This window comes from Talpa europaea, assembly GCF_964194135.1.
Source record: "Talpa europaea genome assembly, chromosome: 15".
NCBI lineage: Eukaryota > Metazoa > Chordata > Mammalia > Eulipotyphla > Talpidae > Talpa > Talpa europaea.
The window spans coordinates 74,836,106-74,853,172 of NC_140083.1; the positions used below are offsets into that span (position 1 = coordinate 74,836,106).

The window sequence follows — 17,067 nt, forward strand, 5'->3', positions numbered from 1 at the left end:
AATTCATGAAATGGCACCATCTCCTCTGTCTTCACAATCACAACAGTGCTCTTCCCAAAATGCCGGGGCCAGAACAATACTGTTGTGTTGTGCTGACACCTCTGTCTCCTGGGGCTCACGCTTTGGAAGGAAGAAGTAAGCGTTCTTGCTTTCATTTTATTGATGAAGGAATGAAGAGGAGAAGTCGGGACAGTGAAGTGTATCAGCCTTCACTCTTAGCTCTAGATGAATGACAGATGCTCCAGCAGCTGCAGGCCTCACCCCACTGCTGCTGGACGGGGGCTCAACACAGAGGGGGCAGGAAGGAACTTGGACTTGCAGGATGCATGGCATGTGGGTGAGGTGTGTGTGGGGGAGGCATTTTGTGTATGTGGTTCCTAATTAATCCTCATCAGGAACCAGTGTCTCAGAGTTCACTTGCCCAGGAGCTGAAAGCAAGTCTGACAAAGGCTATGTGCTCTGTCCCGAAGACGAAGCAGAACTGACTCTCCTAACTTCCAGAAAATGAAATCCTTCTCTCTGGATAATACAGCCTTAGGAACACACCTCAGAGTCCCATTTGAAATTCAGTTTGCTTCTGGGAGCTAGTGACTTCAAGAGTTGTATCTGCCATGGCTTCGGCATTTGGGGTGAGTGGGAAAAAGAAGTTAGTTTCTATGTAAAATATAAATTGGGGTGCCTTAGATAACACTTTATTTCTTGGATTCTCTAGGGAAAGCTCTTTCTACAGAGACCATCTCATCTGTGTTGCCATTTAGAAGAAACAAGGGCTCCATCACTCCCTGTCCTTTTAAAGGGAAACTTAAATCTTCGGTCTAAATGAATTACTTGGACCTGTGGCTTTTAAAGTAATTCTTTGCAGTAAAGGATGGAAATTTTATGGTTTTTCAAAACAGATCACTGTGGTGTTGACCTAAAAAGACCCGAGTGAAGCCTGCAGTGTCGGGCTGGCCACGCTGGGTTGGGGTCTGTGCTTTTCTGACACCCCCACACAGACCTCTGTTCACATTTGGTGCTACAGTGGATCATTCTTTCTTTTTTACTTACTCAATGCTGAAGTAAAGAGAGAAATATTTCCTGAAATTAGCCATTTGCTACCACAAATATACTAGAAACATTTAAGATGGCATTCATTTCTCCCTCGCTGGAGAAGCAACTCCAAACATATAATTACGATCAAAGAGATTTTATTTTAAAAAAAAGGTTGGCCAGCAGTTAAGTGTATCATTGATTTTGTTCCCATTTTAGTATGTGTGTTGCTGAAGTGTGCACAATCATGGATTTGGGGATAATAGATCCATGTGTGTCTCTCTCCTTGTCTCATTTTCTTATAAGAGTATCTAGATATTATATCCACAGTTTTTCATTTCCAGAGTTTTGTTAGAACATCACATGGGTTTATTGCTGTTTCAGATGTAGGAGATACCAAAGAAACAGAAGAAGTTGTCCCTTCCTAAATATAGGAGGGTAACACTAGACTCCTCAGCCTAAGTATGGCACATAACAAGGGTTCAGTAAAAATCAATTCCCTTTCCACCCACCTTTTCTCCTTAAAATAAAAAGCACACTTCTTCAGGAAAGTAGGGGAGCTGGAATACTGATAAACACTTGGCCTGATGGTGTGCTGAATAAGGTCTGAACTTAACATCCAAGTCCAGGCTTCCTTTCATGACCTATAAAATAATAAAAAAAACCAAACCTGTCGTCTGCGCAGTAATCTAGAGATCTTTTTATGATCCAAGAATAAAAAGGGCTATAGAAATGCAAAGCTTTATTTATTACTAATGCTCAGCAGGGACTAATTCCCATGCAGACTCTTTTGGGCCCTAACAACTTGGCAAGAGCTCTTCTGACTCCTTCCAAGATTAAGCTCCTCATCTCTGTGAACATAAAAATCAATCTGCCACGTAGCTTGAAGAATCCTTATTATCATTATATCCCCGAACAATCCACTACCTGTCCTTAGAGGCTATGAAAAGTCTTTAAAATCTGCTGTGACTTTCCTCTCAGCATGTTTTGCTAAAAATGATCAAATGTTCATTTGGAAGCCGAGGCAGGCATATTCTGCTGGGTGAGTCCAAAAGAAATATCATGAGCTGGGGTAAATGAAGTGTTACTGGAAATCTGGGTCATTGGTGGACTCCTAGAACAACTATCCTCTAGAAACTAGCTATAAATACCTTTAGAAATCATTTCCCTTCAAAGACTGGGGAAAACAAGCCAACTGGATTTTTACAAATGAAAGGTTTACTTTGGTAAAAGAAAAACCTCATTATTTCCAGAGGCTCTGGAAAGGGCTGTGTGGGTTAGTGTGTGTGGGGTGACACTGCCACCTGGTGGTCGGCATGAACCGTGCACCCAGAGATGAGGGTCGGTTAATGACAGGTCGCCAGAACAGCCTTTCCAGGGAGAGGCTAGTTCTAGAAATGGTCCCAAACACGCAAGGAAAAAAAAGATAATTTAAGTTTGGCATTTACTCTGTGATATGAACAAAGGACTTCTTCTATTCATTCAATTCTTAGCACCAGGTGTAGTGAAGGATGTGATTAAAAAAAAAGTCTGAAACACTTTACTTGATATGACACATACTTTATTAAAAGGCTTCAGAAGCATTGACGGTAACACCGTGTGACATGAAAGAAACTTGAGCTGGAGGGCCTTGAAGCTGGAAGGCCTTAAAATGTTTTCATCTAGTCTTTTTCATGGCTGCTTGTGTCATGCTGAAGAGATAAGCTTCATAGATTATATTTAAGAAGTTGTCATCGTTCTGGAAAACAAAATCAAAAGACCCAAGAAATGTGATTCAATTGGCAGAAATGAAAGGCCTCCCTGTCTCGGAGCTGAACTGGCATTCTGACCCTGAGACCCTGCCCTCTACCTTTCTGCTCTCACAGCTGCATGTGTGGTGAGAAGTGGGGTGAAGTTCGGGTCACACAGAGTCTGCCGCTGGCTTTCAACGGTCAGTATGTGACATGTCTGTTACCAGTAGCGCAGATGGGCACCCCAGCCATGCGGCAGTCTGGAACAAGGTTCACTCAGGATAAGACAGGGTCTTCTGCATGAAAGACTCAGGTCCCCAGTAGAAGGCAGGATTGGGAGAAAAACGCCAGCGATTCCCCAAGTTATGGCTCAGAGGTTCCTGGGACTGCCCACAGCACGCACACCATGTTTTTTATGTTCTTCCGATTTTACATGTAATGTGCTTCGCTCATCAAGGCCAGTGTACTCCTAAGAGTTAGGGAAAGTCTGGGGCCTTGGCAAGTGGGGCAGCAGTTAGACTGGTAATCTCTGGGCTCTTCTGCCTGGCTAAGGCCTGAGGGAAAAGCATGGGGTCTACTCAGCGGTTTTCTTCATTTAAAATTCTAGTGCCTTCTGCCTCCCATTCAAATCTCTTAAAGCTTTAGCAATTCATCCACATTTCTCATTTCCCCTTCATTCCCTTTTGGCACTCCACACACAGAGTTAGCATTTATTCCCCGACCATGAAAGACAGCAGCGTTTCCCTGCTTTTCTTACAAAGTAGACACAAAGTCCCTCTGTGTGAGTGTGTCCTACCAACAGGCCAAAACTAGAACCAGACTGCCTGGATGGCTTCTGACACTTCATCAGAAAGGTAATTCCCACAATTTGGAATAAAGGACAACGTGTGCACAGGTGGAGGGGGCAGAAATATGGTTTCTAACTAGCAACGCCCAGGGACCCTTAGACTTCAGGTGTCCTGGCTCCTGCACAGAACCTCAGAACAAAGTGATTTAAGTGGCATGAGCCAGAAGAAACATGGAACTTTTATTTTATTATTATTTTTTTAAGATTTATTAATTTATGCATACCAGAACTGGGGTACAGCCAGAGGTGTCGGGGGTGAGAGGATTCACCAGAGACAGAGCGGGGAGCAGAACAGGCAGACTGACTGAAATACACTGCTGAGGGGAGCAGCGGGCGAGTCAGGAGAGGTCTGCTGCGCCATGTGGGTAGCTCCCTGGCCGGGGATCAAACTTGTGCTGCAGAGGCTGTGGGTAGCTTCACAGTGCTGTGTCTTAACCCCTTGTGCCACAAGGGAGGTCCCAAAACATGGATTTAAATGCAAATTTAAGATTTTTTTCTTTATCGCTCACAGAAAAGTTTCCTGGTGTCTTACATAAGTCTTCAAGAAGTTATCATGAATGGCTTACAAAGGTGGGAAATATTTTTAGCCTGGTATTTATTTATGAGTTAATAAGGCTCTGCAATTTACTGTAGATCTTTAGCAGATTGCTATTCTGCTTTCACACTCAGATGCTGATTTCTAGCCCCCATTTCTTTCATTTTCTCTAAAATGAAAGAGAAATGTTTTTCCTAATACACACCACTTTTTAAGAAGGATGAGGCAATTGCAGAGGTGAATTCTCTTCTCTGAAAGTCACCTGAAGCTTAAGCAAAATACGACAGAAATTTCCTTTATTCAAAAGCGTTAACTGTGGTGTCTGCAGTCTATCTAGTTAAAAGCCTATGATTTATTTTGGGGGAGTGCTTTGCTGAGTGGACCCCTTGCAACAACATTCCAGTCACTGTTTGCAGCCCATAGCCGAGGGCAGGGGGAGGAGCACTCTGGGGCCAGACTAGGGTTGAACCCTGGCTCTGCTGCTCACTAGCTGTGTGACCTCAGGTGGGTCACTGAGCTACCAGGTCCTGTCTCTAAAATAGAAAAAGCAAGAGGGTTGTTGCATAAGGATGACATGAGTGAATATATGGAAATCACTTAAAACTGCCTGTCACAAAGCTCTGTGTGAGTATCAGCTGCTGATATTATTCACAGAGACAAGTCAAGTGAGAGGCCTGGCTGCAGAGAAGTCCCATCATCCATCCTGTCCTAATTAGCAGGTCTCAATATTGTTTGTGAAACAGGCCCCGTCACAGCCACCACCGGCCGCTCTACCTATTCCCTCCTCAGGCAACAGGCTCGACCTTTGCCCTTTCCACTAAACCCACTTGCTTGGCTGGCTCTTCTCTGTGTCAGCAGTGAGTGCTCTGTCTGGTGCCCCAGGGCCTGGAAGCCTCCCGTGGCTGCTTAATTCTCCAACACATGCTTCTCCTGGAGAATGGAGTCAGTCCTCCAGATGACAAAATCCGTAAGGAGCAGAGTCTCCCAAGGCCACGCTTAGTGTTCTGCATCTCACCTAGCCACAGAGGACAGGAGGCATTGGGTGCAGGCAGAGTGGCTGCACAGTCCTCTTATTCTTGAAGAGTGCTAAGAAGGCATCAGCTAAGTGGTCTTTACCCCCCAGTGGCAACCAAGAGGCCTGTGGCTGGTAAAGGCAGGAAGAGAGAAGTCGGGCTCTGACCTGAATGAGGTACAGCAGGGCCTCCTGAAGCTGTAGCTTAGTGAGCGAGCTGCCGGCGGTCACGGTGGGCTCTGGGCTCTGTAGAGGCAGGAGGAGGCTGGCGGAGGCAGCTGGTTCTTGGCTTCCCAGGTGCAAGAGCCCATTGTTCCTCTCCTTTGGTGGGGCAGAGGCAGGGTGTGTGAACACCATGGGGGACATGAGCAGAGAAGGAGCCCCCGGGGCAGGGATGTGCTGGGGTGAGATGACCTGCTTGTAGAAAACACACACGCAGAGGGCACGAGTAAGCAGCAACTCACTGAAATGGAAGCGATACGGATACAGAGGCCCTTCCCTTACAGGAGTGACTATAAACGAGTTTAAACAGGAATTGTTCCCAACTCCATTGCTACTAAGCAGCTCAGCACTTTCTGCTCTGGTGAATATTGTCCCCTGGCCCTAAAGCTAGGCCTCTGAGTACCTTATTTTCTGTTTTCTGCCTTGCTTGGCAGCATGCATTGGTCCTGCTGGCTTTTTCCTCAGGTCTGGTTGTCCAACTGTTCTGGCCTCATGGCCAACACCCTCGGCGAGCTGTTGGTTGCACTTCATGGGGGCACCCACGTGCTACCCCCGATTTCTCCATGTGGAGGAATCACTTTGTGCAACCCTCCTGGCCTCACTCACTCAGAGGGAGGCAAAATTATGGGGTTTGCTCCTCCTGGCCCCTTTTTCCTGACAGAATGTGCCTGCTTGGGGAGCTCACACTTTGCTTCTCTGCGCTCTCGTTTTGGGAGCAGGACCCCAGGGGTAGGACGTGCCCAGTTCCGCTGCTGACTTGCTTTCTGGGCAAGTCTGCCTAACTCACTTGCTAACAGACCTGGAACCAAGTTTTCTCATAGCTTTTCCAGTGACATTCTGATCCCTATCTGACTGACTCCTACTGCGCTCTCTCATTTGGTTCTGAGAAAGAAGAACGTTATTTATCAGCCTCCTGATGCTAGAAAAGAACACACGAGAAGGGGGTGTAAAAGCAGCAATCTAGAAGCTGCTGTAATTTTATAATCACTCCCTTGGTATCTTTTTGGGCAGGAATTAGCCTTGAGGAAGGCAGGTTGTTTGTTTCTCTGAACTGCCCCTGTTTGCTATTTCGAGGAGAATGCTAGAACGGGTGCTCCCCAAGGAGGCCCCAGCGCTGTCAGGAGGCACAGTGTGGGCTGCAAATGTGCACTTTCCTCCCAGCGCTTGCAGGCTGAGCCCTGAAAGGCAAAGAAAATTGTACACACACTTTACGTCAATCGATTACCCTCAATTCTCCTAGTGTTCAATCGGTTAAGAGAAAAAAAGGCAGACAGAAAACAGAGTGGACTCTATTACACTGAAATGAGGACGAGGGCGACAACAAACACTGTCTCCATAGCAGGAGGAGCTCAGGATTGAGATTTTAATACACAACGAGAACAGTGTGACTCAGCGACTCGCAGAGCTGCATGTCTGTGGTCTTTGTTTTCAAAAAAGTGAAAGATTTCTCTGATTTAAGCTACCAGCCAAAACATGACATAAAGCCCAGTGGTGATATATATGCAAATAAATAAGGAGAACTTTCTAATTTTTAAAACCACTGCATTTTCTTTTCTTTTTTTTTTTTATAGAGGCATGTTTTATTTATTTATTTGTTTGTTTGTTTTGTTTATACATGCACTGGGTACAGTCAGAAGCACGGGAGGGTGAGAGAATTCACCAGAGCCAGAGCGGGGAGCAGAGCAGGCAGAAGGACCGAAGGACACTGCTGAGGGGAGCAGCGGGCGGCAGGAGAGGTCTGCGCGCCATGTGGGACCCTCCTCCGGTGGCCGGGGAGCAGCCGGGGAGCAGCCGGGGATGGAACCGGTGCCGCAGAGGCCGCGGGCAGCTTCGCAACCCAGCGCTCAACCGCTGCGCCACCGGGGAGGCCCATAAAATCACTGCATTTTCAATGAGTTTGTCTCAATCCAAATGGTGGGGGGAAGCAGTCAGCTCTCCAGATGTTACCCACAGCGATGAAACAGCTCGTGGTTTTTCTCACTGCCCTGTTAGTGTGGAACACAGAGCACCAGCTCCCTTCAAGGATAGGGCTTTTCTGGAAATCAGTCTTTCCCCGTCTCTGGAAATGTGTGTGTGGAGGGGGGATGGCAGTGGGTAGACGGCATACCCTCTTGAACTTCATTAATGATGCTGGTGATGAAAAGACAAGCTACAATAGGTGTGACTGGAGGAGCGACTGCTATGCCTTCCTGTGGACTTCCGGCACACATGCCTACTGTGGGCTCTACAGGTTGGGGGGTCTGTGTCCGTCATCATTATGCACCCTATGTACCCACATGGAGCACAATGCCCAGCATGTAGTAGGTGCTCAGAAATACTGAATTAAAAAACAATCATTTACTGTGGATTGAAATAACAGGAAGAGGCCGGATGTTTGGCATCACAGAATGAGTTCAAAGCAGACTGTATGTTTCCACAAAGCCCGTGGGAAACATCCCGTATCTATGTTTTGTCCTACGTCTACGTCCTCAACCTTGTAACACTGGAAAGACTGAGCTCTACAAATAAAACATCTCTAAAAGAAGGAATGCTCCCAGATTGCTAGAAAGATTCTTCTTCCAGGCAGGAAGTTAAGATGCACAAACATGGCTCTGATACCCTGTTCTAAACAGAATGTCCCGAGAGTAGAGAAACTGATTCTAAATTTCACCACATAATCATATACATTTCCCCCCACCCAGTAGTTTACCTGAAAAAGAGGCGCCTGCGTTTCTGTGCTGGAAGTCTTGTCGATCCAGGATTCCAAGGGTTTCCCTGTTCTAGAGGTCTGTGTAACCACAGGAAACTTAGCTGCCAAAGCTGGTCGATTAGACGCATGCAGCTGCTGTTCTTGCTGCACTATTTGAAGTTTTTTCAGTAACTCTTGAGGAGAGATCACTCCAGAACCGCTGGTCTGATGGCCAGAGAGGGGAACTGTCTGTCTTGGGAGCGTGGATTGTTCTTTTCCATGAAGCTGATGATCAAGTGTTGGCGGTGGAAAAGAGCCATTGAAATACACCAGCGGAGGCTGAGCCAGCCCCCGTCCTGGAGCTGCAGGGGTGGCAGCAGAGAGGGTTCTGCTGAAGTGTGAGGCAGTTGGGCTGTCAGGTGCTGGTGTACTAGGGTGGTATTTACTTGGGGCACCAGGAAGCTTCTCGAACAGGTTCTGAGTTCTGGATGTGCTCTGCACCTGATGAGATGTCCCAATGCTGTGGGGAGACCCCGTCTGGCCAGGTCCTGTAAAAATGTCCCCAACAGAATGGGTGTTCCCGTTTTTGCAGGGCCGGGTCTCAGGCAGCTCTGACAGTGGGTGGAGGTCAGCACCCCTGACCATGAGTTTCTGAATGGCTGGGCAGAGCTGCTTCTCGATGGGGGGTGAGGGCCTTCGGGGTTCCTCATAGGACAGGGAGCGTACAACCCCCTGCCTAACTGGAAGCTTCTCTTGCTGCTGCTGCTGGTGGTGATGGTGGTGATGGTGATGGTGGTGGTGACGGTGGAGAGTCTGAGAACGCTCCATAACTTCCTGACATGTAGCTTTGTCCTGTTTCCCAAAGAGAGCTGTCAAGGACAAGTGTTGGGGTTCAAGGTCAAAGGTCTGGAAAAAATAAAAATGTCGGAAAATGGGTCTACAAACAGTTTAGTAACACGGGGGTGGGGAGGCTATGAGACGTGACTTAGCTAGGCAATGATTTTGACTATTTACAAAGGACCAATTTGAAAAGATGAAAAAAACTTAAGTTATAATAAACTTGACAGATTTGAGACTTCTCTTTTTTTCATCTTTTTTAAATTATTATTTTAATTTGGGGGTTACATTTTCACTCTTCCATCAGTGCACGTGTTCCACTTACCCTCCACCAAGCCCCTGTATCAATACCTTATCTACTTCCCTCCCTCATGAGACTCTTGTTTTTATGCCAAAAATTTTCACAGCACTCTCCCCTACCACTGCCCCTCAGTCCTGCAAGACAACTATTTTTTAGTGTCTACTGACTGATAAAACAGGCTTATCATCCTTGAGGGCCTGGGGGTCACAGATTGGGGACCACTCCAGTACAGAATTATATACATTAAAAGGCAAATGATCTCCTCGACTGGAAGTCCATCTAACCCTACGGAATACAAGGAAAGACGGAAAATAAACAGCAATATGAGGATTTCAGAATTCCTGGTAGTTTTTCACAGAATTACAGAAATTTGGGGCTGGAAAGCAGCATAGGTCATTTAAAATAACTTGATGTTTTCAACTGTATACCAGTAGCTTAAAAAAAAAATTACTGGGGCCTCCTCAGTGGCGCAGCGGTTGAGCACTGGGTTGCGAAGCTGCCCGCATCCTCCGCGGCGCCAGTTCAATCCCCGGCTGCTCCCCGGCCACCAGAGGAGGGTCCCACATGGCGCGCAGACCCCTCCTGCCGCCCGCTGCTCCCCTCAGCAGTGTACTTCGGTCCTTCTGCCTGCTCTGCTCCCAGCTCTGGCTCTGGTGAATTCTCTCACCCTCCCGCGCTTCTGACTGTACCCAGTGCATGTATAAACAAACAAACAAATAAATAAATAAAACATGCCTCAAAAAAAAAAAAAAAAAATTACTGGATACGTAAAATCTACCTTAGGCCAATCAGTTACAGAGCTACTTCCTTCTAGCTCTAGAATAGCATATGTCATCTCTATTTCTTTCTGTTGCTTTCTGTATTGCCAGGCTATGAAGACATGAGCTTTATTCTATAGTCAACATATTTTGGTTTATCATTAAAATTTAAAAATTCCCATGGAAAGCAAACAATAAAAGAAGCTAAGTGATACTTAGGGAAAATCTTCTATTTAAAAAAATTCAATACGAAACTTTTATTAGCTAGTCTTTATGTCTTTTGGATTCATATGCATTTTCAAAATTGATTTGAACCTATCCCTTAAACAAAAAACACTTAAATGAGAAATAACCATAAGAAATGAAAACAGCCACATTATATTTATAATAAATAATGCTATCAGCAGATAAGCAATTTTGTTAATGCTGTACTCAGCTGAAAAACATATACTCACACAAAACTGCTATCATATTTTTTATTTTAGATTGCAAATACAATGATTCAATGATTCATTAGGTCCAAAGGGAATTGAATTCCATACCACTCCTTAGAATAGGAATCCCATTCTACACACACAGTGCCCAGTGTTGTCCTTGGGATGAAGGAGGCACCCCGAAATGTGAAGACTGTGTCTTGCTGTCTTGGTTGCTCGGCTCTGCATGGCCTTGGGAAACCAAGTAACCCCTCAGAAAATACAGGCCTGACTGGTAATATTCCTTTCACCGCTGACAATTTTATTAGTTTGCTGTTTTTTAAAAATACATTATCCTCTAAGGAGGTCAAGTCCACAAGAGAATAGCACAGAGTGTGGTAAAGGCCAAAAGTAAAAAGTTTAATACCTTTTTAGGAAGAGTGAATTATTAATAATTAATCACCCCCTTTATTTGAAATCTCTCTTTTTTGGATTTATCTTAAAGCATTTTTGAACAGTACCAGGCTCTCCCTAGCCTATACTCTGGGTAAAAGATCTTTAAGAATCCCATAGAGACAGTGCAAATGAAAGAAGAGCATTTTGTACCTGGCTAGGCCGAGGTATACGCTGTTGCTGGTTTTCACTGGGCTTCACTGGAATTGGTTTGATGAGATTGGGGTTGTCATAGATGGCAGATGAACTGGTTATCTGTTTTGGCTCAGAACAAGCTTTACACTGAAATTAAAAAAAAAAAAAAAAGGACCTCATTTTTGGTGTAAAAGAAACCTTAGCCTTTTTAAAAGAATGTACACCTGTTTATTCTTTATTTTATCTAATTGGTAGCTGGCTTTTTTTTTTTTTTTTGATAGATTTTCATGTGCAAAGGAAAAATCCCTTAATTTCCTCTGATATGAGCTATATTTGAATGTAAAGAAAATTCAAATTTAATTTTTCTTAAATTTAATTTAGGCACAACTCAGTGCCCTAAGATATTACCAACAATATCAGCCTACAGGACCTCGGGACTCTTAGATATTTGGGTACTAAGGCTATAGATATGCTTAAGGAGCAATAATTTTAAAATAAAAGACTAATGCTTTTCAATGACAAACAGCAACAGAAACTATTCCTTAAATAACAAGTCTGGAATATAATAGCTATCTCTCATTAACAACTGACTTACAATTGGACAGTTGCATCATCAAAGCAACTAAACCTTTTTGGTCTACAAATCAAAATGTAAAGCTGGCTCATACCACTGATTTAAAAATTACTAACATCATCTTTATTTAATAAATGACTTTTTACATAAACAGAATAATTCAAATCTGAGTGTTCAGAGCCACACACTACAAATCAGAATTTCACAGAGAAAAAGACACGAGGCAAGCCTCATCATTTCAAATACTGAATCATTATCATACATTAATCTAACCAACCATGCAATTGCTAACACAGTAGGATTCATAACAAGAAGAACAGCAATGATGCTTACTGGTGTCTACCTTGTTAAATCATTAAGTAAAACTGAATATGAAAATACTACCTTTTGTACTAAGACTGTCTACAGCATTATTAGTTTCAACTGTAGTCAAGACCACAGGCCAGAAAGTATTTCACGCTGCCTTCTTTTTCCATGGACTGAGCTATTAACACAATCTTGTCTCCCCAGGAACTAAGTTTCCCAATGGGTTTTAAGTTCTTGAGAGGTGGCTCTATTACCATGTTCACAGATTTGTAAAGTTAACCATACAAAAGACGAATGACTTTCTTCCTTCATTCTTATAATTGGGATGTTTGGCACTAGTAATAGATGGGGTGTGAAATCACTTTATGAGTCATAAAATGTTATTTCTGATTCTTCTTCGCTAAATGGTGGTGGTTAATGGCATGGCTGCATGAACCAACTGGCTTGGCTTTCCAAGACATGGATAACCAATGCAAGAAGATTATAGCCTAAGATTGATAGTCACTTACAACATTTTAACATGAAAAGCTTGAATTTGTCTGCTATTTAAAAGAAAGTGGGTGCTTAAGCTTACTTTCAGTGAATGACCCTTTTTCTATTTCTTCATTGTCCATGTTCAGGGACCTTGAATTTCAAGCAAAGAAAAATGAATTTTTCCCACCTTTGCTATGTACATAATGGGCCAAAAGGCTGCCCTCCTGATATGCATAATCCCCAGATAACCTTTTCTAAGTAAAATTGCTAGAAGCTGTTTTATATTTCACTACAATTATCTATCTATGAAGCCATGCTTTTTATGTAAAAATTGCTATCAAATTGCTCACCATTAAACATCTTCTATCTCAATGGTTTATAGCTCATTTTCCAGTTGTTTAATTTTCTATGCTTCTCCCAACCCAGATAACTTTAAAATACTTGGGGAAAAACCAGTTTGGGGAGTAATAATGGATTCTTCATAGAGAACTAGAGGCACTTCTTTGAAGCCTCAAAAACTATGTCACAAAATCCCATTTTATCCACATCAACAGATGTATCTATGCCAGAGAAAAGTCTGAAAGAAAATACATTGAAAGTTTAAAAGTGGATACATTTGGGTTATAAGATTAAGGCTAGTTTTTATGTTCTTTTTTATACTTTTTGGATTCTTTCATTGGCCATCAAAAGAGACTTAATGTCTTCAATTCTATAAATAAGTCAGAGCTAATGAACAGTACTATTAATTCTTGCCTTAACACTAAAGTCTTTCTTTGAGACCTGAATTGACACTCTTTTGACCCTCTTTACCCATTTTGTCCTCATGCACCCCCTATTGTCATGCCCCTGCCAAGCACCGATTTGTTCTCTATCTCTACGAGCTTGGATTTTTGGTTTTTGTTTTTCTTAGATTCTACATATGAGTGAGAGGATCAAAGCTATTTGTTTTTCTTTGTCTGACTGACTTCACTCATCCTTATCCTAGCCATTGACTGGCACTTAGGTTGCGTCCATCTCTTGGCTAATGTAAGTAATGCTGCCGTGAATGTGGTGGTACAGATAACTTTTGGAGTTAGCATTTTAATTTTCTTTGGATAAGTACCCAGAAGTGAAATTGCTGGATCATATGGTGGTTCCATTTATAATTTTTTAAGGAACATCCATACTGTTTTCCATAGCGGCTGCACCAATTTACATTTCTACCAACAGCACACAAGGATTCTTTTTTTTTTCTACATCCACACTGACACTTGCTATTTCTTACTTTTTGATAACAGTCATTCTCATAGGTGTGAAATGATATCTCATCGTGGTATTTTTTCCCCACCACCATCATTCCTTATATCCTCTGCCCTTCCCTCCCCCCCCTTAACCTCAGAACCCTCACAGAGTTTATTAATATCTCCTAGTTTTTGTAAGTATTTTATTTTATTAAATTGTCTGCTATTAAATGTCCAGTATCTGTTTATTGTTCTGACTTGCTTTACTATACATAAATGGCCGCATTTCATCCTTCCTTATGAATGAATAATATCCCATAGTGTGGCTATACCACATTTTTGCTTCCATGTCCCAGCTATTGTCCATAATGCTGCTGGAAACTCTTTAGAACTCAGTTTTTTTGCATTGATGGTTCATATTCTTTGGATAGATACCAAGAGTGGAATTGCTGGGTTGTATGCTTTCCATTTTTCGTTTTTTCGAGGTAAGTCCAGACTGCTTTCCAAAATGGTGGCCGCAGTTCACATTCCTACCAACAGCATCATAGGCTTCTCCCTCTCTTTGATCTGCATTTCCTCTTTGATTTGCATTTCTCTTATGAGGATTGAGGTTGAGTAATTTTTCACATACCTGTGAGCCATCTGTATGTCTTCTTTGTAAAAATATCTATTCAATCCTCTGCCCACATTTTAATAAGATTTGAAAAATTTTTGGCTATTAACCAATTAACAGATATATGATTTAGAAATATTCTGTCCCATTCCGTAGGTTGTTTTTTCATTTTGTGGATGATTACCTTTGCTGTACAGAAGCTTTTTAGTTTGATGTAGTCCTACTTGTTTATTTTTGCACAAAGTAGTCTTAAAACACAAAATAGTCCATTTCTGAATACCCAGCTCTGCATATGATAGATCATTTGTGGCCCTGGTTCTTTTCCTCACTGAGCTTTGGTAATTTTATTGTTCATTTACATCTCAACTAGAAGTCTACTAGTGGACCTATACAACACAGAAGGTAGGAAGGTATTCTCGCTTGCCTCTCTCTTGTTTTTGCAGCCAGAGACTTGAAGGAGACACGTGGAGGGGAGTCATGGAAGAAATACTTGGAAGAGAGCCTCCCTGATGGCGCAGGTGGTTGAGCGCCGCACTGTGAAGCTGTCTGCAGCCTCTGCAGTGCGGGTTCAATCCCGGCCGGCGGGCAAGAATCCCACATGGCGAAGCAGACCTCTCCTGTCTCACCCACCCGCTGCTCCCCTCAGCAGTGTATTTCGTTGGTCTGCCTGTTCTGTTTCCCACTCTTTCTCTGGTGAATTCTTTCATCCTCCCGTGCATCTGGCCTGTACCCCAGTTCTTGTATAAATAAATCAATCTTTGAAAAAAAAAAAATACTTGGAAGACGATGTGGGGAGGTTGCTCCTGGTCCTCGACAGAGATAACAGTGTTATCTGTCCTAGCTTTCTCAGCCCTGCCTAAACCCTTTCTTGTGGTCTCCTGCCAAAAGGTACTTTAGAGTTGTGACAAGTTTTTGGGTCTTGAATCATGGTGGCCCCGATTCAGGCCAGGCCTGTTGGCTGGGCATTCACTCCCAGGGGAAGGGTAATTTTCAGTTTTATTAGGAATATCCTTTCTTTTCTTCTCTATGTACACTAATTCTACTTAAAAATCTATCACACTATGAGTATGCCTCCTTTGCCTTGGTGCTCATGAGTGGCCAAATCCCTTTCACTTTGTGTACCCCTTAACATTTTGGGGTCCCTGGGTACTTGTCGGTCACACGCTAACATTTCCTGTTATTTAGGTATAAGTATTTTTTCTCAGTTTTCTTATATTCTTTTCACTTTGCATTTTTTAACCATGTAAAACATTTATTTTTAATTTTTATGTAGTTGAATTAGTTGCTTTTGGGTTTTGAGATATAGTTAGGAAGATTTCCTTTTTCAGAATTACAAAAAAAAAAAAAAATCTATGCAAGTTTTCTTCCAGTACTTGAAAGGTCTTATTCTTACATTTAAATTTCTAGTACATTTGGAATTTATCCTGGTATATGGTGCGAGGGATAGATTCAAATTTATATTTTTCTAAATGGCTGCCAATTGTCCCCAAATCATTTATTTAAAAATCCATGCAATAACTAATTTGAAATTTTCATCCTCATTATATCCTAAATTTCACAGATGCTGGGGTCTCATTTTAGACTTTCTCACAGTCCCATTGGTCTGACTGATTATACATCAATATTATCAATACCATACTATTTTAAGAATCTGGACATTATGTCTTACTATCAAGTAAGTACAGCTTACACTCCTGTTCCACCCACTGAATAGTGCTTTTTTTGGCCAGGGTTTTCCCAGATAATCTTCCTTGTATGTTTTTCTGTATGAGTCTTATACTCGACTTGATGGGCTCCAGAAAAGAAAAGAAACCAGCTTGCATTTGTTCAGGAATAGTTGTGCATTTGTAGATTAATTTAAGGGAAGTAAGAGTTTTAGTTCTATCTTCTTACACAAGATCAAGAAAAATATTTCCTCCATATTTATATATGTCTATATATCTTTCAATATATTTAAAAGTTTTCTTCATAGAGGTTTTGCTCATTTCTTATTAATTTTATTCCAAAGAATTTCATAATAATTTGTTGCTACTATAATTGGGGTCTTCCAGTAAACCTTCTGATTGGATACTATTTGTATATATGAAGGCTATTGATTTCTCAGCTACCTTTTAATCTATTTAAAAGCAAACAACATTCTTTAGTCTACTAAACGCAAATAAAGATTTTATTTTTCATATAATTTTATTAAGTGGCACAAATAGCACTAAGTCTCAATGAGCATAGACCTGCTGGGGGGATTTAAGTATGCATTCCAAAAACTCACCTTAGTATATTCATCTTTGGCCTTGGTGAGCATTCGTAAGATATCTACTTCCTTGCCCTCTCCTGAATTGAGGATCATTGGGGAGATTCCTGCTCCAGCTCCCTGATGGGCTTTCAACTGTTCATATTGAGTTAGGCTAGAAAAATAGAGGTGAAAATTTCAACACAAATGGTTTTTTAAACTACCCAGTTCTCACCAAGTTGTTTTTATCCTGATACAATTGTATTAGAAATAAGACTTGAGGATCTGAGAATATATCTTGACTGCATATTATGAACCTAGAGTAGGGGTGGGCCAACTATGACCTGCAGGCCAAATCTGACTCACCACCTGTTTTTGCAAAGCAACAACCACAGCCAGGCTCATTTGCTTAAGTATTATGTGTGGCTGCTTTCACACAATTAATGGCAGAGTTCAGTAGCTGTGACAGAGACCCTGTGGACTTGAAAAGCCTAAGAGATCTCATTTTTTTCTGAAAACTCTTTGTGTAGAGCAGTTGAGAGAATTCTAATTGCTGAGGAAACCTAATTTAGAGTTCTCAAGCACTGAGCAAACTGCACGGAAGTTGACAATGTCCCCCTCACTCCAAGTTATCTAGAAGTCAAACAAAAATTGATTGCAGCACCTCATATCCTGTAGTTCTCTGGCTAGAAACACATAGAAGATTCCATTCT

At 42.3% G+C, this 17,067-nt stretch overlaps 1 protein-coding gene across 1 annotated transcript in view; it reads right to left on the bottom strand.

Moving 5' to 3' along the window:
• Positions 1–3,273: 3,273 nt before the first annotated feature.
• Positions 3,274–17,067, bottom strand: part of DCP1B (decapping mRNA 1B) — a gene marked incomplete at both ends in the record, with an annotated part of 46,320 nt that continues 32,526 nt past the window's right edge. Inside the window, 5 exons of the mRNA XM_084255864.1 lie at positions 3,274–3,306; positions 5,322–5,567; positions 8,065–8,949; positions 10,959–11,087; positions 16,394–16,529. Coding sequence (XP_084111990.1) covers positions 3,274–3,306; positions 5,322–5,567; positions 8,065–8,949; positions 10,959–11,087; positions 16,394–16,529 — 1,429 coding nt within the window. The remainder of the gene's footprint in view (positions 3,307–5,321; positions 5,568–8,064; positions 8,950–10,958; positions 11,088–16,393; positions 16,530–17,067) is intronic.